The sequence below is a fragment of the Schistocerca serialis genome, chromosome 8 (genome assembly GCF_023864345.2).
Source record: "Schistocerca serialis cubense isolate TAMUIC-IGC-003099 chromosome 8, iqSchSeri2.2, whole genome shotgun sequence".
Taxonomy (NCBI): Eukaryota; Metazoa; Arthropoda; class Insecta; order Orthoptera; family Acrididae; genus Schistocerca; species Schistocerca serialis.
The window spans coordinates 433,586,939-433,610,401 of NC_064645.1; the positions used below are offsets into that span (position 1 = coordinate 433,586,939).

Sequence of the window (23,463 nt, forward strand, 5' to 3'; positions counted from 1 at the left end):
GCTGTTCAAAATATCACCACGATCAAATGAAGCCTCGTAAGTGAGCAACACGATTTGGATGAAATCTGGTCGATCAATACATTGTTGAAACAACCACTGACACAATGTGACCCTTGGTGCAAAGGTCAGTCACAAGCATTTAATGGACTCGTTGTGGGTGATATGGGTGTAATTGTTGTTCGTGTAGTACTCGCCACACGCTAGTATGTGCTGCGCCCATTTCACGTGCAATACGAAGAGTTCAAAAATGGTTCAAATGGCTCTAAGCACTATGGGACTCAACTGCTGAGGTCATTAGTCCCCTAGAACTTAGAACTAGTTAAACCTAACTAACCTAAGGACATCACAAACATCCATGCCCGAGGCAGGATTCGAACCTGCGACCGTAGCGGTCTTGCGGTTCCAGACTGCAGCGCCTTTAACCGCACGGCCACTTCGGCCGGCAATACGAAGAGTACTTTCACTGGGGTCCTCTGCAACACCTTCCAGCACCTCTTAAAAACCGGATGTGCGAGTGGTCCTCATGTTGCCAGATCCCTCGTTTCTTCCTTCCAATGAAGCAGTCTGATGCATTCGCCGATCGATAGAAATAAACGCTCGTTGTGACGGATGATGCGTGTTAGGAAATCGTTTCCTGTACAAGCTTTCAGCAGCGACAACAATGCAACATACTTCCCCGTACACAACGTGCATGTCAGTGAGTTCTGCGAAACTGCACCGGTACTGCTCCATCGTATTGCACTGTGCGTCTCTCAATAACGCTGGAGAATGATTCATAGCACGTTGTGTCATGGAACAATGTAAATACGATAAACAGAGCCCCCTTATGGACAAGTAAAGTAAACAAAACCTGCATCCTGACTTCCTAGTAAACAGGCTCGTCCTCCTTGTTTGCTTCTAGAAAATAAAGAATGTACATGTAAATAAACGGCCCAGTACATATAAACTTGTACGCATATTAGTTGTAAATAAGCTGGAAAAAAGTAATTCTAGACAAAGTGGTAGACAAGTTTACTTCCATAACTTCTTGAGGTGGCTTCTTCGAACCCAGGTCCCTTACTTCAAATTGCTCAGCGGAGCATTCTCTATCCCCTGTTAAATTTTTGCACGTTCTTACGGAAACACTCTGTATTACGCATTTGGCGACTCCAGTGAGGTGGTGCCCTGTCTTGCTGGAACAGGAAGTTGTTCTCTCACAGCCTCAGAGACAACCAGTTTTGTAATACAGCAAGATACTACCAAGAGGTAACCGTGAGTACATCAAGAAGAATGGGACGTAAACAGATGAGTGGGATATCGCACAAAATACGAGGGTTGGAACTTAAATAGTGGCAACTATTTATTCACAACCGATACAACAGAGTTACATGTTTGCACCTGTTACTGTCTTTCAAAGTAGTCACCAGCGTTGTGTAGAACACGTTGCCACCGATGTGGAAGGCGCAGTACACTGTTAGCAGAGCCTGCTCTGTTGATGGTGCGAATAGAGCGTTCTAAAGTTATGGTGATTCTCGCGTACGACTGTTACGGTGTTATCCTAACGCATTACGTTCCTCTACAGCAGACCATCAATGCACAGTATTACTGTTCGTGTTTGGAGCATCAACTGCGACCAGCTTTGCGAAAGAAGCGGCGACACTTTCTGCGCAACCCACCCATCATTTAGTACGACAATGCACGGGTGCATACAGCGCAAGCTGTGGCTACTCTGTTCGGTCGATGGGACTGGGAGGTACTATACCATCCACCATACTCCCCGGACTTAAGTCGTTGTGACTTTGATTTGATTCCGAAGATGAAGGAACGACTTCGTGGCATTTGCTTCGGAACTGTTCCAGAGATTCGACCGCCAGTAGACCGCTCCATTCGCACCGGGGTTCTACGCAACGCTGGTGACTACTTTGAAGGACAGTAACAGGCGCAAACATGTAACTCTTTTGTATCGGTTGTGAATAAATAATTGCCACTATTTAAGTTTCAACCCTCGTTAGTTGAATCACGTACGGGATCAATGTAGGCCTCAAATTCGAGCAGTGTGTTTGTTTAGTTTCCTACTAAGGTCGAAAGTCGTTTCATACCTAAACATGACACGTTGTGCGAAAGTGCCATTATTGTCAATAGCGTTCTGAAGCTCGCCAGAAAATGCCACAAGTTTGCGTTCGTCCTCATGACGCAGAGCCTGTAACACCTGTAACTCGTACGGCTTCCTAACCAACCGACGTCACAAAACACGCCAAACTGTTGTAATTGCGGACTTCAAAAAAATTCAAAAAAATGGCTCTGAGCAGTATGGGACTTAACATCTGAGGTCATCAGTCCCCTAGAACTTAGAACTACTTATACCTAATTATCCTAAGGACACCACACACATCCATGTCCGAGTCCGAGGCAGGATTCGAACCTGCGACCGTAGCAGTCGCGCGGTTCCGGACTGAAGCGCCTAGAACCGCTCGGTCACCGCGGCCGGATAACTGCGGACTTGCACGACGAGTTGATCTTGCAGGACTACGTTAGAAAGCGGTTCGAATTCGTACGATATTTTCGTCGGAAACATGGGAGCGGCCAGGACTCTTTCCTTTACATACACGTCCTGTGTCTACAGACTGTCGACATGATCTGAGAATGTTCCATCCATTCGGAGGATCAGTTTGGTACCTCGACCTGAAACGTCTTTTGCACTGGAGTCACAGTGTTACACTTGGCATACTCGACAACGCAAAATAATTTCTGTTACGGAGCTGCCATTTTGCAACATGTGACGGTAACGAAACAAACAGAAGACAACCGACATCGAGCGGCAATGAATATAAACTAGACAATATATTCGCTGCTCCAGTAACCGAGCCGAGTGCGGCGATCAATAGTTGACAACACAATACACTGAAGACCCGGAGAAACTGGTACACCTGCCTAATATCGTGTAAAGCCCCCGCAAGCACGCACAAGTGCCGCACCACGACGTGGCATGGACTCGACTAATGTCTGAAGTAGTGCTGGAGGGAACTGACACCATGAGCCGTGCAGGGCTGTACATAAATCCGTAAGAGAGCGAGGGGTGGAGATATCTTCTGAACAGCATGTTGCAAGGCATCCCAGATATGTTCAATAATGTTCACATCTGGGGAGTATGGTGGCCAGCGGAAGTGTTTAAACTCAGAAGAGTGTTCATGGAGCCACTCTGTAGCAGTTCTGGACGCGTGGGGTGTCGCATTGCACTGCTGGAATTGCCGAAGTCCGTCGGAATGCACAATGGACGTGAATGGATGCAGGTGATCAGACAGGATGCTTGCTTACGTGACAACTGTCAAGAGTCGTATCTAGGCGTATCAGGGGTCTCATATTATTCCAACTGCAGACGCCCCCACATCACTACAGAACCTGTACCAGATTCAACAGTCCCCTGTTAACATGCAGGGTCCGTGAATTCATGAGGTTGTCTCCATACCCATACATGTCCATCAGATCTGTACAATTCGAAAAGAGACTCGTCCGACCGGGCAACATGTTTCCAGTCGTCAACAGTCCAATGTCGGTGTTGACAGACCCAGCCGAGGTGTAAAGCTTTGTGTCGTGCATTCGTCAAGGGCACACGAGTGATCTTCGGATCTGAAAGCCCTTACCGATGATGTTTTGTTGAATGGTTCGCACGCTGACACTTTTTGATGAACCAGCATTGAAATCTGCAGCTATTTGCGAAAGGGCTGCACTTCCGTCACGTTGAACAATTCTCTTCAATCGTCGTTGGTCCGTTCTTGCAGGATCTTTTTCCGGCCGCAGAGTTGATGTTTTACCAGATTCCTGATATTCACGGTACGCCCGTGAAATGGTCTTACTGGAATATCCCCACTTCATCGCTACCTCGGAGACGCTGTGTTCAAATGGCTCTGAGCACTATGCGACTTAACTTCTGAGGTCATCAGTCGCCTAAAACTTAGAACTTAATTAAACCTAACTAACCTAAGGACGTATGAAGGCTTTCACGACCGGATGACATATCTTCTGGTAAACCTTGCGGGATGTAAGGTCGTGGTCCATGAAACTCTTCAGCTCCTAACGTTTCGTCCAGTGCTTCGCTGGACATCTTCAGAGGGGTGTTTCTCCTCCGGTGAGTCTTGCCGACTCGGCAAGACTCACCCGACTCGGCAAGACTCACCGGAGGAGAAACACCCCTCTGAAGATGTCCAGCGAAGCACTGGACGAAACGTTAGGAGCTGAAGAGTTTCATGGACCACGACCTTACATCCCGCAAGGTTTACCAGAAGATAACCTAAGGACATCACACACATCCATGCCCGAGGCAGGATTCGAACCTGCGACCGTAGCGGTCGCTCGGTTCCAGACTGTACCGCCTAGAACCGCACGGCCACTCCGGCCAGCACGCTGTGCTCCATTCCTCGTGCACCGACTATAGCACGACGTTCAAGCTCTCTTAAATCTTGACAACCTGCCATTGTAACAGCGGTAACTGATCCAACAATTGCGTCAGACACTTGTTGTCTCATACAGGCAGTGAGGGAGGTGGCGCAGTACTAGCCCACTGGACTCGCATTCGGGAGGACGACAGTTCAATCCCACGTCCGGCCATCCTCATTTAGGTTTTCCGTGATTTCGCTAAATCGCTCCAGGCAAATGCCGAGATGGTTCCTTTGAAAGGGCACGCCCGACTTCCTTCCCCAATCCGATGAGACCGATGACCTCAGTGTCTGGTCTCCTCCCCCTAAACAACCCAACCCAACCCTCTTATCGAATCGTTGCCGACCGCAGCGCCGTATTCTGTCTGTTTACATATCTCTGTATTTGAATACGCGTGCCTGTACCAGTTTCTTTGGCGCATCAGTGTACTTTGTAATACGTACATTCTTTTTGAAACAGCTTGTATGTGTCAGTCTCCTGATAACGTATTCGGAAAAATCACATAAACGTAAAATTTTCTTCTGCTTTTTACGCGTTTTTCTCAAGCAGTGAAAACCTGGGAAGAACTTTAAGCCACACTACCTGGTCAAATATATGTGGACAGCTAATACTGAACATTCATTGGGTGTGTCGACCGTTAGCGTTTATGACGATTTCAGTTCTTCCATGCACTCTCTCCACGAAGTGTATAAATGTCTATGGAGGAATCGGAGCCTCTTCTTTCTCAAGAGCCTAAACCTGAGAAGGTGTGAGATTAGAGGCTTGGGTCTGAATAGTAACCGACGTTCTAATTCATCGAAGAAGTGCTCCATTGCGTTCAGGTCGTTGCTGTGAGCAAACACTCCATTTCAGGAATGTTGTTGTCTTTATGACAGGGTGTACTATCAAGCTGATGCAATCAGTCATCGTCTCCAAATTGTTCGTCTGCTGTATGCTGTGAATAATACTGTAAAACGTGTTCTCATATCCTTCGGAATTTGGCAACTACTTAAGCACAGGAAGCGGATCTCTAGCTAACCACGAAAAACACCCGCAGTCCGTAACCCCACATTCTCTGTACTTCAGTGCTGGCACTACACACGATGGCAGCTAAGGTTTTCCAGACAATTCCAAACCAAGTCACTTCCATCGGATTGCTGCAGGGTATAGCGTAATTCATCATCCCCATTTACTCGTTTCCAGTTATCCATTGTCCAGCGATGTCGCTCTTTCCGCCACTTGAAGCGTCGCCTACCATTGTTTACAAAAGTGTGTGGCTTATAAGGAGCAGGTCGACATCTTTTTAACTCCCTACACGCAGTCATTGTGCCAGTTGGAGTGCTGGTAGCACACGAGTGATTCCTTCCGCTGATTTCATGCAATTTTTGGCAACCACTGTCCGAAATGCTCTGCTTTCGCTGTCCTTTAGTTCATGAGATCCGCCTGGTCTTGGTTTAGTTGTGGTTGCTCCTTCGCGTTTGAACTTCATATTCACGCCACCATCAGTCAACTTGGGCAGCTTTAGAAGTGTTCAACTGCCCCTTGTGGATTTCTTATTCAGGCGGCATCCAACGATTGGTCACGTTCAAAGCTCTCTGGACATACTCATTTTACTGTTACTGTTTCTCTATTGACAGCAGAATCCTCTCCGCATCCTTTTGTACTGGCGAGTCTGCCTCACGTGACATCGAGTGGTGAATTACCACATTACATACAGGTGTCCAGGTAATCCTGATCAGATTGTGTGTATTTTCTCCCCCTTTCTTCATTGAAGGACTGTAGTACACTACTGGCCATTAAAATTGCTACACCAAGAAGAAATGCAGATGATAAACGGGTATTCATTGGACAAATATATTATACTAGAACTTACATGTGATTACATTTTCAAGCAATTTGGGTGCATAGATCCTGAGAAATCAGTACCCAGAACAACCACCTCTGGCCGTAATAACGGCCTTGATACGCCTGGGCATTGAGCCAACAGAGCTTGGATGGCGTGTACAGGTACAGCTGCCCATGCAGCTTCAACACGATACCACAGTTAATCAAGAGTAGTGACTGGCGTATTGTGACGAGCCAGTTGCTCGGCCACCATTGACCAGACGTTTTCACTTGGTCAGAGATTTGGAGTATGTGCTGGCCAGCGCAGCAGTCGAACATTTTCTGTATCCAGAAAGGCCCGTACAGGACCTGCAACATGCGGTCGTGCATTATCCTGCTGAAATGTGGGGTTTCGCAGGATCGAATGGACGGTAGAGCCACGGGTCGTAACACATCTGAAATGTAACGTCCACTGCTCAAAGTGCCGTCAATGCGACCAAGAGATGACCGAGACGTGTAACCAATAGCTCCCCATACCATCACGCCGGGTGACACGCCAGTATGGCGATGACGAATACACGCTTCCAATGTGCGTTCACCGCGATGTCGCCAAACACGGTTGCGACCATCATGATGCTGTAAACAGAACCTGGATTCATCCGAAAAAATGAGGTTTTGCCATTCTTGCACCCAGGTTCGACGTTGAGTACACCACCGCAGGCGCTCCTGTCTATGATACAGCGCAAGGGTAACGGCAGCCGTGGTCTCCGAGCTGATAGTCCATGTTGCTGCAAACGTCGTCGAACTATCGTGCAGATGTTTGTTGTCTTGCAAACGTCCCCATCAGTTGACTTAGGGTTCGAGACGTGGCTGCACGATCCGTTACAGCCATGCGGATAAGATGCCTGTCATCTCGACTGGTAGTGATACGACGCCGTTGGGATCCAGCACGGCGTTCCATATTACCCTACTGAACCCACCGATTCCATATTCTGCTAACAGTCATTGGATCTCGACCAACGCGAGCAGCAATGTCGCGATACGATAAACCGCAATCGCGGTAGGCTACAATCCGACCTTTATCATAGTCGGAAACGTGATGGTACGCATTTCTCCTCCTTACAAGAGGCATCACAACAACGTTTCACCAGACAACGCCGGTCAACTGCTGTTTGTGTATGAGAAATCGGTTGGAAACTTTCTTCATGTCAGCACGTTGTAGGTGTCCCCACCGGCGCCAACCTTGTGTGAACGCTATGACAAGCTAGTCATTTGGATATTACAGCATCTTCTTTCTGTCGGTTAAATTTCGCGTCTGTAGTACGTCATCTTCGTGGTGCAGCAATTTTAATGGCCAGTAGTGTAGCTAGTGGTGCTTCTAAGTCTCTCAAGCACAGTTTATAATGTTTTTGCTTCCTCTTCTGCACCTTTCGAGAAAAATTTAATGGCGTAGCACTTCATCATATGCGCCATATTACGAAAAACTTTCTATGCACGTAAAGTGTGGACGATTGCGTTGCTGTGCTGTGTAGTAAAGAGAGAGCTGTGAGAGCAAGTGTGTGGGTCGGCAGGCAACACTCAGCTCAGGCGGCCGCCCCTTCAGGACATCGCGGTGGACTCGCCCAGTGCTCACGACGAGAATGCATTTCTGGTCCAGTGCCGCATTGTTTCGCGCCAACCCTACTCGAAGGATCTGTGTCGGATGACAGAGGTTGGAATGTATGCAACAAACAGTTGAGGATACCTTGTGTGTTCATGTATGATGCGCAGGTTGACACGTGAGAGGAATTAGTGATGGACTGTAGCTAACAGACAGAAGACTGTTGGAGAGAAAAATAAAATAAAAATAAAAGGAAGTTAGCATTTGTCTATACAGGCTATCTATCGCTGCTTTTCCCCTAACCGTAGACAGCACAAGTACCGGGTGGTTATAGTTAAAGTGCAACTCCTTACTGAGGTCCAGTGAGGCCTGTAATTATATTGACAGCGAATCTGGTATACAGGGTGGTCCATTGAGTGTGACCGGGCCAAATATCCCGCGAAATAAGCGTCAAACGAAAAAACTACAAAGAGTGAAACTTGTCTAGCTTGAAGGGGCAAACCAGATGGTGCTATGGTTGGCCCGTTACATGGCGCTGCTATAGGTCAAACGTATATCAACTGCGTTTTTTTTAAAAATAGGAACCCACATTTTTTATTACATATTCGCGTAGTACGTAAAGAAATATGAACGTTTTAGTTGGACCACTTTTTTCGCCTTGTGGTAGGTGGCGCTGTAGTAGTCACAAACATATGGCTCACAATTTTAGACGAACAGTTGGTAACAGGTAGGTTTTTTAAATTAAAATACAGAACGTAGGTACGTTTGAACATTTTATTTCCGTTGTTCCAATGTGATACATGTACCTTTGTGAACTTATCATTTCTGAGAATGCATGCTGTTACAGCGTGATTACCTGCAAATACCACATCAATGCAATAAATGCTCAAAATGATGTCGATATTTGCTTCGTGATACATTCCTCGTGTTAAAATGGACCGTTTACCAATGCGGAAAAGATCGATATCGTGTTGATGTATGGCTATTGTGATCAAAATGCCCAAGGGACGTAAGCTATGTATGCTGCTCGGTATCCTGGACATCATCCAAGTGTCCGGACCGTTCGCCGGATAGTTACGTTCTTTAAGGAAACAGGAGCTGTTCAGCCACGTGTGAAACGTCAACCACGACCTGCGACAATTGATGATTCCCAAGTAGGTGTTTTAGCTGTTGTCGCGGTTAATCCGCACATAAGTAGCAGACAAATTGAGTGAGAATCGGGAATCTCAAAAACGCTGGTGTTGAGAATGCTACATCAACATCGATTGCACCGTATTTAGTGACGAAGCGTCATTCACCAACAGCGGTAACGTAAACCGGTATAATATGCACTGTTGGGCAACGGAAATTCCACGATGGCTGCGACAAGTGCAACATCAGCGAACTTGGCGGGTTAATGTATGGTGCGGCATTATGGGAGGAAGGATAATTGGCCCCATTTTATAGATGGTAACCTAAATGGTGCAATGTATGCTGATTTCCTACGTAATGTTCTACCGATGTTACTACAAGATGTTGCACTGCATGACAGAATGGCGATGTACTTCCAACATGATGGATGTCCGGCACATAGCTCGCGTGCGGTTGAATCGGTATTGAATAGCATATTTCATGACAGGTGGATTGGTCTCCGAAGCACCATACCGTGGCCCGCACGTTCACCAGTTCTGACGTCACCGGATTTCTTTCTGTGGGGAAAGTTGAAGGATATTTGCTATCGAGATCCACCGACAACATCTGACAACATGCGTCAGCGCATTATCAATGCATGTGCGAACATTAAAGAAGGCAAACTACTCGCTGTTGAGAGGACTGTCGTTACACGTATTGCCAAATGCATTGAGGTTGACGGACATCATTTTGAGCATTTATTGCATTAATGTGGTATTTGCAGGTAATCACGCTGTAACGGCATGCGTTCTCAGAAATGATACGTTCACAAAGGTACATGTATCACATTGGAACAACCGAAATAAAATGTTCAAACGTACGTACGTTCCCCATTTTAATTTAAAAAACCTACCTGTTACCAACTGCTCGTCAAAAATTGTGAGCCATATGTTTGTGACTACTACAGCGCCATCTATCACAAAGCGAAAAAAGTGGTCCAACTAAAACATTCATATTTCTTTACGTACTACACGAATATGTAATAAAAATGGGAATTCCTATTTAAAAAAGCGCAGTTGATATCCGTTTGACCTATGGCAGCGCCCTCTAGCGGGCCAACCATAGCGCCATCTGGTTTTCCCCTTCAAGCTAGACTAGTTTCGTTCTTTGCAGTTTTTTCGTTTGATGGTTATTTCGTGAGAGATTTGGCCCGGTCACAATCAATGGACCACCCTGTATATGCTAATGTGTTAATGCGGAACCGATTTACGCTGGAAAAATTTGTTGCAGATTTGGCCACCAGTGAAAATCATGCGCTGTATACTGCATGACAGTGTGACATTCACGATGTCATTTGACAAACCATAAAATAAGTAAACAGTAAGGCTAACGAGTAGAAGACTACGCGCTATCAGTGAAACTGTTGCATGTCAACGACAGCAATTATAGTACTGCATTGAATATTGCCGACTGAGAGGTCTGTGGAGATGCCCGATGTTAGTAAATGGTTTAAAGAAGATGATAATCAAATTCGAAAACGCGGTGGAAGTTACTGACGAGGTTGTTGTTGCTGCAGCTCACCGTGCAACACATGCTCCGTCGAATGCTAGTGCTCGTGGAGGGCCACCAGAATTGTCCACACCATGCTTAAAGTACAGAAAGTTTTGCGCTCTATTTCCCACTGGTCCCCGTAGAGGATCCAGATGGTGCAGTAACTGAAATCTCAGGATATGTAGCAATATTCTGAATTTGCTCTTCGTTTTCTGGCATGGATCAAAGTTGATGACATGCGACCGAACGATTTTCTGTGGAGTGACAAGGCTCATATTAGGTTGAAGTGTGCAGTGAATAGATAGAATTCGGGGTATTGTTAATCTGTGTGTGGCGAACGAAGGGCCACTCCACTGCCATATGTGACTGTGGATTCACAAGCACCTTTTTCTTGGTACACCCAGAGTGTCTGCCTCTGAGCACTATGGGACTTAACATCTATGGTCATCAGTCCCCTAGAACCTAGAACTACTTAAACATAACCAACCTAAGGACAGCACACAACACCCAGTCATCACGAGGCAGAGAAAATCCCTGACCCCGCCGGGAATCGAACCCGGGAACCCGGGCGCGGGAAGCGAGAACGCTACCGCACGACCATGAGCTGCGGACCCCAGAGTGTCTGCCAGGTGCATTGTGACGTTAGCACGTTATCGAGACCTCCTTGCATAGCCTGTGAAAACTGCTTTGGAAGAGTGCATCTCTATGGGAACCACTGTCTTCATGCAAGATGCTTCATAATAACGTCAACATTATACTTTTCTCACTTGTTTGACCTTCTCTGTTCATGTCACTTTCCTAATCCATTACGCGTCGAAACATTTCTACACTTGCGACTTTAACTTTTCCCAGCAAATTGAATGTTCGAATAACTTACGCGTTTGCTGCCGGGTGACGTCGTCGATCACCGCCGATATTTCGACAGGAGCACACCCTGCCATTCTCAAGGCACAACTGCAAGGAGGAAGCGATGTGCAAGGGAATTTAATACCCCGGTTCACAGGGGAGAAACAAGGAATATACCACACACAGAACAAGTAACCGCAGAGTCAACACACAACCAAAGATAACCAACAACAGAAATATCGATAATGACTATTAATCAACGGGAGAGGTAGCACTAATTCCGCTCCTCTGTTTTTTGATGAGAGACAGAGCCGGATATCATGCTGCATTTAAACAAAATCCATCATCTCTGTTTATAAGGTTGCTTGATAGTTTGATTTCAACAGCCTCCTCAATGACACTATCCCAATAGCTGGACGTGCAAGCCACAATCTCCGTGTTGTTGCATTCCATAGGATGACCGGTGTCAAGGCAATGTTCTGCAATAGCGGATTTGCTCGGCTGTTGTAAGCGTGTGTGACGCTTATGTTCAATACACCGGTCTTCCACAGTCCTGATTGTGTGACCAATATATGACATGCCACAACTGCAAGGAAAACGATAGACACCAGCCTTACGCAAACCAAAATCATCTTTTACGGACACCAACAGGGCCTTAATCTTAGAAGGTGGACGAAAAACGCATTTCACATCATATTTCCGCAAAATACGGTCAATCCTGTTGTAAATACTTCCTGCGTAAGGTAAAAAGGCTGTAGACTTAGGTGCCACTTCGTTGCTATCGTCACTCACCCGTTGCACAGAAGGCTGATAGCGCAACGCACGTTTGATTTGGCTCTCACTATAACCATTCTGACGAAAGGTGACTTCGAGATGTGATAGCCCAGTTGCCAAACTTTCAGGGTCTGAGATAACGTGGGCCCTGTGAACCAAGGCATGAAGTACTCCTTCACTCTAAGCTGGGTTGTGACAACTATCAGCTCGAAGACACAAGTCAGTGTGAGTAGGCTTCCTATAAACAAAATGTCCAAACGTACCACCAGTCTTCCTTCTCACCAACACATCAAGGAAGGGAAGGCATCCATTCTTTTCCACCTCCATAGTGAACTGAATATTTGGGTGGATTGAATTCAGGTGTTCCAAAAACGGTTTAAATTCTCACAACCATGAGGCCAAACAACAAAAGTATCGTCTACATATCTGAAAAAAACACGCATGGTTCAAGGTCGCCGACTCAAATGCACGTTCGTCAAAGTTCTCCATAAACAAATTGGCCACAACAGGTGACAACGGGCTTCCCATTGCAACTCCATCAGTCTGTTCGTAGTGCTGACCACTGAATAAAAAGTAAGTGGAAGTCAGCACATGTTGAAACAAATTTGTTAACTCGATACCAAACTACAACGAATCAGAGAGAGGAACGCGAGTAAAAAGAGAAACCACATCAAAACTGACTAAAATATCAGAGTCATTCAAACGCGATCCCTGCAATCGACGTAAAAAATCTGCAGAGTTCTTAATGTGGTGTTCACATCTACCTACTAGTGGGCTCAACAAACTACCAAGATGTTTAGCTACACGATGTGTCGGAGCACCAATATTAGAAACAATACGCCTCAACGGGACAGCCTCTTTATGGACCTTAGAGAGGCCATATAATCTAGGTGGTATAGCACATTAAGAATTGCCTTCTGTGCAACGGGTGAGTGACGATAGCAACGAAGTAGCACCTAAGTCTACGGCCTTTTTGCCTTACGCAGGAAGAATTTACGACAGGATTGGCCGTATTTTGCGGAAATATGATGTGAAATGTGTTTTTCGAACACCTTCTAAGATTAAGGTCCTGTTGGCGTCCGTAAAAGATGATTTTGGTTTGCGTAAGGCTTGTGTCTATCGTATTCCTTGCAGTTGTGGCATGTCATATATTGGTCACACAATCAGGACTGTGGAAGACCGGTATATTGAACATAAGCGTCACACACGCTTACAACAGCCGAGCAAATCCGCTATTGCAGAACATTGCCTTGACACCGGTCATCCTATGGAATACAACAACACGGAGATTGTGGCTTGCACGTCCAGCTATTGTCAATGTGTCATTAAGGAAGCTGTTGAAATCAAACTATCAAGCAACCTTATAAACAGAGATGGTGGATTTTGTTTAAATACAGCTTGGAATCCGGCTCTGTCTCTCATCAAAAAACAGAGGGACAGAATTAGTGCTACCCCACCTGTTGATTAATAGTCACTACCGATATTTTTGTTGTTGGTTATCTTTGGTTGATTAATAGTCACTATCGATATTTCTATTGTTGGTTATCTTTGGTTATGTGTTGACTCTGCAGTTACTTGTTCTGTGTGTGGTATCTTCCTTGTTTCTCCCCTGTGAACCGAGGTGTTAAATTCCCTTGTACATTGCTTCCTCCTTGCAGTTGTTCCTTCAGGGTGGGCTCCTCTCGAACTATCGGCGGTGGCCGACGACGTCATCCGGGAGCAAACCCGTAAGTTATTCGACTATTTCTACACGTCTTTCTTCGACTGAACGCTCCAGATTTGCACCTGGTGGCCAAAACTGGAACTAATTTTTTTCTGGTGTTAATCAGTTCTGCATTAATGCATTACCATATCTACGAAGTTTTGCTGCCGTACGGTAACTAAAACCCACACCGTTAGTAGCTGCACTTTAATTATGACCACCCGGTAGAAAACAGAGCAGCCAGCCAGACTGACCTTTCCGAGACGCACCACCCGGCTGGGCTGTGTGGCGGCCTGGATGGTGACGTTGCAAGGCGCGGAGTCGGCCCTGTCGCAGTGGAACTCGCAGTCCGCACTGCGCAGGCGCACCAGCAGGTCTGCGATGGGCCGCCTCAGGTCCATCACCAGCACCGCCGTGTGGCTGCAACAAGAGGGCAGACGCGTCACTCACAGGTAACCCCTCGAGTGCGCCGTCGTAAAACGCCAATGATGTTTACGGCATTCGACGTCCCACGTTGTCTACCACGTAAGTACAATATTGGCTCTAATGGCAACACGGGGCGGGGCTGCAGGTATCCACTGGTGAGCGCAGTATGAGGCTACGGAGCGTGGTTGAAATGATTAATCGACGAGGAACTCACAACAATGCAAGTTCATCTCCAATTTATTTTATAGGCTACAGGTTTCGGCGATATAGTACATCATCAGGCTGATTTTCTTGTAATTTCCAAGAAGCGTTGCCTGCCTCCGATCGATATGTATCGAACGCGCGACTCTCGAGCAGCAAATGTGGAAATTTTTTTCTGCGTTGACAACGGAACGCTGAATAAAGTTTTAATAGTGATCATTGGATCCCGTGTAGTATCGAGTATGGGTTGTTGCCAAGCCACGATCTGAGAAATTGTGTCGACTGTTATTGGGAGACGAGCGTAGCACTGTAAGAAAACCACCTATGTAGACTTCCCTTTTCAGATGTACTGCACAAAATGCAAGAAAAGGACTTCCATCAGGAAAACCATAGGGTTTGATTGCTCCAAACTGACCATCGAGAAGCGTCGTGCTGTCTAAAAGAATACACTTTACAATCCACTGCGTTGGAAACTGAAGCGTCAGTGAATACTGTTTGCGACTATTACGGCTTCTGTCGTGAGGTGAGTTACACTACTGTCAAGAATGAAAGAGTCCCTGTTAGTGGCGGGAACAAAGTCGTAGAAGTAGATGAGTCACATACTGTCGCCGCCCCCCCCCCCCCCCTACGAAGTACGGAATAGGGCGGCGTCTTCTAAAAAATGAGTTAGAACATGTATGGGTTTTCCGTGATATTGAATGGGAGTCTAAGAAGTGCTTCATACTGCTTCATACTTCGAGTAGTCCGCCCCCGGTAGCTGAGTGGTCAGCGCGACAAAATGTCAATCCTAAGGGTCCAGGTTCGATTCCCGGCTGAGTCGAAGATTTTCTCCACTCAGGGATTGGGTGTTGTGTTGTCCTAATCACCATCGTTTCATCCCCATCGACGCGCAATCGAAAGACTTGCACCCGGCGAACGGTCTACCCGACATTATACTTCGAGTACACCCCAGAGGTAAGAAAGCTTAAGTGCCCTATAAAGTACTACATTTTGATAGGCACCAAAGTTATAACTGACGGCTGGAAGTCTCATAAAACTCTGAAAAAAAAAGGAATAGATCACGAATTTATGAACCATTGAATTGAATCTGTGTCTTCCAACGATCCATCGGACCACACACAGCATACTGAGTGGTTGTTGAAATCTTTGAACTCTTCAATTAAGAGAGACGGCCGACTGAGAAGAACTATGTATGTTCCAGTATCTGTACTTCCACAATTTACGATTGTCCGTCAAAACGGTTCTGTGTGAGACTCTGCGATATTTCTGAGGGACGTATACCGAGTCATCCTGGCTACGGAAAAAAAAGGATTGCTACCGCCTGCTTACACCACCTGCGGAATCGTCCACGTTAAAGATATGGCTGACCATTAAAGTAAGTGGAATTACTTGTTGCCTTTATAAATAACTTTAAGTTACGAACGTTCGCCATTTGTCGCCGCTCTGGTCAACGATATAATCCATATTTGCCGCCTAGAGAGTCGCGTTGGGACGACAAAAGTCCTAGGCTAGCGATATGCACATATACGCAAGGCAGCAGTATCGCGTACACAAGGTATAAAATGACAGCGTGCTAGGGGAACTGTCAGTTGTATTCAGGTGATTCACGTGAAAAGCTTTCCGGCGAAATATGGCCGCACGACGGAAATTAAGAGACTCTGAACGCCGAATGGTAGTTGGAGAACGACCAAGAGCATCAGCGTTTGTGTAGAGTTGTCACTACTAACAGACAAGCAACACTGCATGAAATAACCGCAGAAGTCACTGTGGGACGCACAAGGAACGCGTCCATTACGACAGTGCGGCGAAATTTGGCGTTAACGGGCTATGTCAGCAGATGACCGACGTGAGTGCCTTTACTAACAGCTCGTCATCGCCTGCGGCGCCCCTTCTAACCTCGTGAGCGGATCGGCTGTATCATAGACAACTGGAAATCCCTGGCCTGGTCAGATGAGTCCCGATATCAGTTGGTGAGAGCTGGTGGTAGGGTTCGGATGTGGCGCAGACCCCACGAAGCCAAAGATGCAAGGTGTCAACAAGACACTGTGCAACCCATTGGTAGATCCAAAATGGTGTGGGCTGTGTACTGGAATGGACTGGGTCCTCTGGTCCAACTGGACCCATCATTGACTGGAAAGGATTACTTTCGGCTACTTGGAGACTGTTCGCAGTCATTCACGGACTTCACGTTCCCAAACAAAAATGTCAAGTTCAAAAAATGGTTCAAATGGCTCTTAGCACTATGGGACTTAACATCCGTGGTCATCAGTCCCCTAGAACTTAGAACTAATTAAACCTAACTAACCTAAGGACATCACACATATCCATGCCCGAGGCAGGATTCGAACCTGCGACCGTAGCAGTCGCGCGGTTCCGGACTGAGCGCCTAGAACCGCTAGACCACCGCGGCCGGCAAAAATGTCAAGTCACTGCGCCACGGTTGTCCGCGATTTGTTTGAAGAACATGCTGGACAATTCGAGCGAATGATTTGGGCACCCAGATCGCCCGAAATGAATCCCATCGCCCACTTATGGAACATAATCGAGAAGTCAGTTCGCGCACAACGTCTTGCACCGACAACACCTTTGCAGTTATGGACAGCTATAGAGGCAGCGTGGCTCAGAATTTCTGCAGGAGTTTTCCAACGACATGTTGAGTCAAAAAATGCAAATGGCTCTGAGCACTATGGGGCTTAACATCTTATGTCATCAGTCGCCTAGAACTTAGAACTACTTAAACCTAACCAACCTAAGGACACCACACACATCCATGCCCGAGGCAGGATTCGAACCTGCGACTGTAGCAGTCCCGCGGTTCCGGACTGTAGCGCCTAGAACCGCACAGCCACCGCGGCCGGCTGACAAGTTGAGTCCATTGCACGTCGAGCTGCTGCTCTACGCCAGGAAAAAGGAGGTGCTACACGATATTAGGAGGCATCCCATGACTTTTGTCACCTCAGTATATTTCGGTTCGAGGCAGTCTGCGACTTCAATATGCAACGCTTCTTGGAAATTAACGAATTTTTCAGTGAAAAGTTGTATATACGAGGGTTGTCCAGAAAGTAAAAAAATGGCTCTGAGCACTATGGGACTTGACATCTGAGATCATCAGTCCCTGAGAACTTAGAGCTACTTAAACCTAACTAACCTAAGGACAACACACACACATCCATGCCCGAGCCAGGATTCGAACCTGCGACCGTAGCGGTCGCGCGGTGCGAGACTGAAACGCCTAGAACCGTCCAGAAAGTAAGTTCCGATCGGTCGCGAAGTGGACAACACTGTGAAAACCCGATGAAGCTTTGCACAGGTGTGTTGGGTAGTGTCTCTAGTATGACTGTCGATGGCATCAAGACGCGCTTTTCAGTTGTGAGCGCACTATGATCGTGTAAAGGTGCCTAGAACAACGATGTCTCCCACCAAGTAGCTTCGCCTTAATGAATACAGCCAACCTAACACAACTGCCACGCACTCCCTTCTTCATGGCAATTCTCAGCCGCACTCTGCAAGGGCAGTGAAGACGCTCCTGCGGGCTTTTCGATGGGAAGTTCGATCAACCACAACACAGCCCTGATTGGCTCGTCCTGAGTATCATCTCTATTCACCTGAAATGCTGGATACGAAGATAACACTTGGGCGCAGGCTATGCGCTATGGACCAGCGTAGAGAATTATCGGAAAGCACAGGCGGCTGCCTTCTATGACAATGGTGTTGGAAATTTGATATAACGCTCTGACAAATGTCTAAGTCGGATCGGCGACTATGTAGAGAAGTGTCTGGAAAGAGTAGCTAACTCTTGCAAATAAAATGTTTCTGATTTTCGCTGTGGTTTCCATTTAGCGACAGATCGGAACTTACTTTCTGGACAACCCTCCTACGTCATATATATATATATATATATACACTCCTGGAAATGGAAAAAAGAACACATTGACACCGGTGTGTCAGACCCACCATACTTGCTCCGGACACTGCGAGAGGGCTGTACAAGCAATGATCACACGCACGGCACAGCGGACACACCAGGAACCGCGGTGTTGGCCGTCGAATGGCGCTAGCTGCGCAGCATTTGTGCACCGCCGCCGTCAGTGTCAGCCAGTTTGCCGTGGCATACGGAGCTCCATCGCAGTCTTTAACACTGGTAGCATGCCGCGACAGCGTGGACGTGAACCGTATGTGCAGTTGACGGACTTTGAGCGAGGGCGTATAGTGGGCATGCGGGAGGCCGGGTGGACGTACTGCCGAATTGCTCAACACGTGGGGCGTGAGGTCTCCACAGTACATCGATGTTGTCGCCAGTGGTCGGCGGAAGGTGCACGTGCCCGTCGACCTGGGACCGGACCGCAGCGACGCACGGATGCACGCCAAGACCGTAGGATCCTACGCAGTGCCGTAGGGGACCGCACCGCCACTTCCCAGCAAATTAGGGACACTGTTGCTCCTGGGGTATCGGCGAGGACCATTCGCAACCGTCCCCATGAAGCTGGGCTACGGTCCCGCACACCGTTAGGCCGTCTTCCGCTCACGCCCCAACATCGTGCAGCCCGCCTCCAGTGGTGTCGCGACAGGCGTGAATGGAGGGACGAATGGAGACGTGTCGTCTTCAGCGATGAGAGTCGCTTCTGCCTTGGTGCCAATGATGGTCGTATGCGTGTTTGGCGCCGTGCAGGTGAGCGCCACAATCAGGACTGCATACGACCGAGGCACACAGGGCCAACATCCGGCATCATGGGGTGGGGAGCGATCTCCTACACTGGCCGTACACCACTGGTGATCGTCGAGGGGACCCTGAATAGTGCACGGTACATCCAAACCGTCATAGAACCCATCGTTCTACCATTCCTAGACCGGCAAGGGAACTTGCTGTTCCAACAGGACAATGCACGTCCGCATGTATCCCGTGCCACCCAACGTGCTCTAGAAGGTGTAAGTCAACTACCCTGGCCAGCAAGATCTCCGGATCTGTCCCCCACTGAGCATGTTTGGGACTGGATGAAGCGTCGTCTCACGCGGTCTGCACGTCCAGCACGAACGCTGGTCCAACTGAGGCGCCAGGTGGAAATGGCATGGCAAGCCGTTCCACAGGACTACATCCAGCATCTCTACGATCGTCTCCATGGGAGAATAGCAGCCTGCATTGCTGCGAAAGGTGGATATACACTGTACTAGTACCGACATTGTGCATGCTCTGTTGCCTGGGTCTATGTGCCTGTGGTTCTGTCAGTGTGATCATGTGATGTATCTGACCCCAGGAATGTGTCAATAAAGTTTCCCCTTCCTGGGACAATGAATTCACGGTGTTCTTATTTCAATTTCCAGGAGTATATATATATATATATATATATATATATATATATATATATATATATATATATATATATATATATATATATATATAACAGCCTTTGCATCAGATTATGTTTGCACGACTTTAGCATAAGTCAACACAATCGTGAGTTGTGTTCTAGCTGCTGGCATGTGCTTAAGTCGTACGTACACAAGCTGGTGCGAAGAATGATTATTTCCACGCATATGATGTACATACATCTTGTCACTGAAAAACTCTGACACTGTCTAGAATACAATGATGTGGTGATGACGCATTATATTGCACTGACGTGCCCAGAATCCCGACCTGAACGCAGTGGAATATTTTTGGCATGAATTACAACGTCCAGTTTCCTCCAGACCCCAGTGTCCAACATCACTACCTTCTCTGGAGGATGAATGGGCTATCATTCCTCCGCAGACATGTAGACATCTCACTGAAAGTGAGCCAGCATAAAAGCCAAGGGTCCACTAATAGGCATCCGGATACTTTTGATTAGCTATTTATTGCAAGCTCCACATTTGTTTGCAACAATCGAGCGATACAAAACGATCTAATACTCTTTTACTGAATAAATTACCTAGCTTCAGTCGTTAGCGTACATTCTCAATGATTGTTGCATATTTGTGGAATGTTACCTCCAAAGATTCTTTGAAACTACGAAAACAATTTTTTGCGCAATACCTCATACGATGTCTGGAGACAAATTGGACTCGTCCCATCAAGGAAACATTTCGAAGTAGACCATGCGTCTTGTGCTTGGGAATACCATTCGACGGATGAGAAATCACGGTACTCAGTATTGCCCGACAATTCTGTAACACTCAAAGTTCATCTATCGTTTGCCGGCCACTGTGGCCGAGCGGTTCTAGGCGCTTCAGTCCGGAACCGCGCTGCTGCTGCGGTCGCAGGTTCGAATCCTGCCTCGGGCATGGATATGTGTGATGTCCTTAGGCTAGTTAGGTTTAAGTAGTTCTAAGTCTAGGGGACTGATGACCTCAGATGTTAAGTCCTATAGTGCTTAGAGCCATCTGTCGTTTAATGATCGGTAGGATCACTATTGCTTTATTACATCCTTTGTCGAAAGGTATTATTGAGTCGTAGTAATAAAATCGTGCCATCAGATTCTAATAAAAGTTCAACATTCATAAACGCTCCAATCTTCGACGATATTCCCCATGGGCGAATCGCAGTTCAGTAGTCTTCCGACACGCGACCGTAAAATTCAGTGCATTAGTTGGCTTTCTATGAGCGGGAATTCGGGACCGACCATATCTGTAGGCTCACTTTTAGCGACTGCCGCACTGGCGTGCGCTCAAAAAAAAGCCCACCGCAAAACTCATTGTTGAGCCCAGAGACGCGCGTTGTCGCATCTCACAGAGGTCGTATTCATTCTCGTATCGATCGAGATGTAGCAACGGTGACGTCACACTTTCCAACTATTCTGAACGAACGGCGACGACGCACAACAGAATCTCCATACATGTTCGCAACCGTATAGGCTTAATTTGACTATCGTCCTGATGTTGTTTGTACGTAAACGAAACATCACAAAGAACATTCGTGAAAGGTAAATGAAGTTTTGATCCTAAACGCTAATTTAAAAAGTACCCCAAAGTTGTAAGTGTGGTGTCACCGCCAGACACCACACTTGCTAGGTGGTAGCCTTTAAATCGGCCGCGGTCCGTTAGTATACGTCGGACCCGCGTGTCGCCATTATCAGTGATTGCAGACCGAGCGCCGCCACACGGCAGGTCTAGTCTAGAGAGACTCCCTAGTACTCGCCCCAGTTGTACAGCCGACTTTGCAAGCAACGGTTCACTGACTACATACGCTCTCATTTGCAGAGACGACAGTTTAGCATAGCCTTCAGCTACGTCGTTTGCTACGACCTAGCAAGGCGCCATATTCTTCAAGAATGTATTCTGAACTGATAATATTGTGAATCATGTACCGTCAAGAGCGACGTTCATCATTAATGGATTAAAGTTAAGTATCAAACTAATTATGTCCGCTATCTGAATTCTAATTCCTTGTCTTGTTCCAGACCTCACGTCAGTATAGTTCTTCCCTCCTCACGCCAGCCTGCATGAGCTAAAAAATGGTTCAAATGGCTCTGAGCACTATGGGACTTAACTACTGTGGTCATCAGTCCCCTAGAACTTAGAACTACTTAAACCTAACTAACCTAAGGACATCACACACATCCATGCCCGAGGCAGGATTCGAACCTGCGACCGTAGCGGTCACGCGGTTCCAGACTGTAGCGCCTAGAACCGCACGGCCACTCCGGCCGGCCGTGAGCTAAAACGCGTGCATTTTGGCCTCCACTAGTAACACGGTGTTGGCTCTTCTGCCAACACAACAGTAAGTATGTGCGTCCATGTAAAACATATACCCTTATTATCGGAAGGGCCTTTCGAAAATAAGTATTTTTTATTGCTACGCGCAAGATTAAATTTACACCAATTTTCTACGATCATTCATGTAGCACATATACTCTTGTTATATTGGATGAATCTCTTTGAAACACCATGTATTGTTTACTTCGCCCCACAAGACTCGTATCGGATGCGCAATCAATTCTGTTAATAACTGCAGTTAACGAAGCCATCAAGTAAGGACGGAGTCCGGTGCTTCAAATTACTTACAGAGTAGCTTCTTCTGCTACGTTAGTTCCGCAAAGTTGAATGGGCAATAGTATTACAAGGATAGCAAACACTGATGCGGCCGCAGATGTACACTGTCTGATCAAAAGAATCCAGACGCCTGTCATCTATATGAGACATGTCCAACCCTCGTCTTTATCATGTATTGAATTCATGCTTGAAGATACTTCCAACGAGGTATCAACGTCTGTTAAGGAACAGCAGTCAGTTCTTCCTCACCAGCCGACACCCGAGAACGTAATGATGTTGGGCATTGGGGTCGGGAGGGAATTCCTCCCTGGGTTCGGGCTAGGATTCTCGGCAGGTCAGTGCATATCATAAATGTTATTGTCCAGAAACCATTGTCTTACAGATGGTGCATTGTCATGTCTCCAAACTGTTCCTATACTGTAGGCACTATACACTCCATCTACAGGCCACGAGTGGCCTACCGGGACCATCCGACCGCCGTGTCATCCTCAGTGGAGGATGCGGATTCGAGGGGCGTGGTGTCAGCACACCGCTCTCCCGGTCGTTATGATGGTATTCTTGACCGAAGCCGCTACTATTCGGTCGAGTAGCTCCTCGATTGGGATCACGAGGCTGAGTGCACTCCGAAGTAGGCACTATACAGCGCTGTAAAATGTCCACATATCCTTCTGCATCTGGCGTTTTCTTAAGTGCAATTAGGGGAACACAAACTAACCACGAGAAACCCCCATAGTCGGCAACACCACATCTCCTTTATTGTTGGCACTACACATGATGGCAGGTAAAGTTCTCCAGACATCCGCCAAACCCAAACGTTTCCACCGGATTGCCACATGGTACAGCGTGATTCATCACTCCAAATCACTCTGTTCCGGTCATCAACTGTCCAGTGGCATCACCCCAATCGTCGCTATGCACTGACTACAAAAATATGTCGCTTATTAGAAGTGTGCACCTTCTTTTTAACTCCCTGTGCAGAGTCATTCGGCTTGCTGGACCGCTGGTAGCACGTTGGAACTCACGAGTGGTTCCTTCCGCCGATTACAGGCAGTGTTTTACAACCACCCTC

General features: G+C 47.1%; 1 protein-coding gene across 1 annotated transcript in view; it reads right to left on the reverse strand.

Annotated features, from left to right (window-relative positions):
- Positions 1 to 23,463, reverse strand: part of LOC126416676 (uncharacterized) — a 558,811-nt gene that overhangs the window by 282,355 nt on the left and 252,993 nt on the right. The window contains exon 4 of the mRNA XM_050084484.1: positions 14,054 to 14,219. Within this exon, the coding sequence (XP_049940441.1) occupies positions 14,054 to 14,219 (166 nt within the window). The remainder of the gene's footprint in view (positions 1 to 14,053; positions 14,220 to 23,463) is intronic.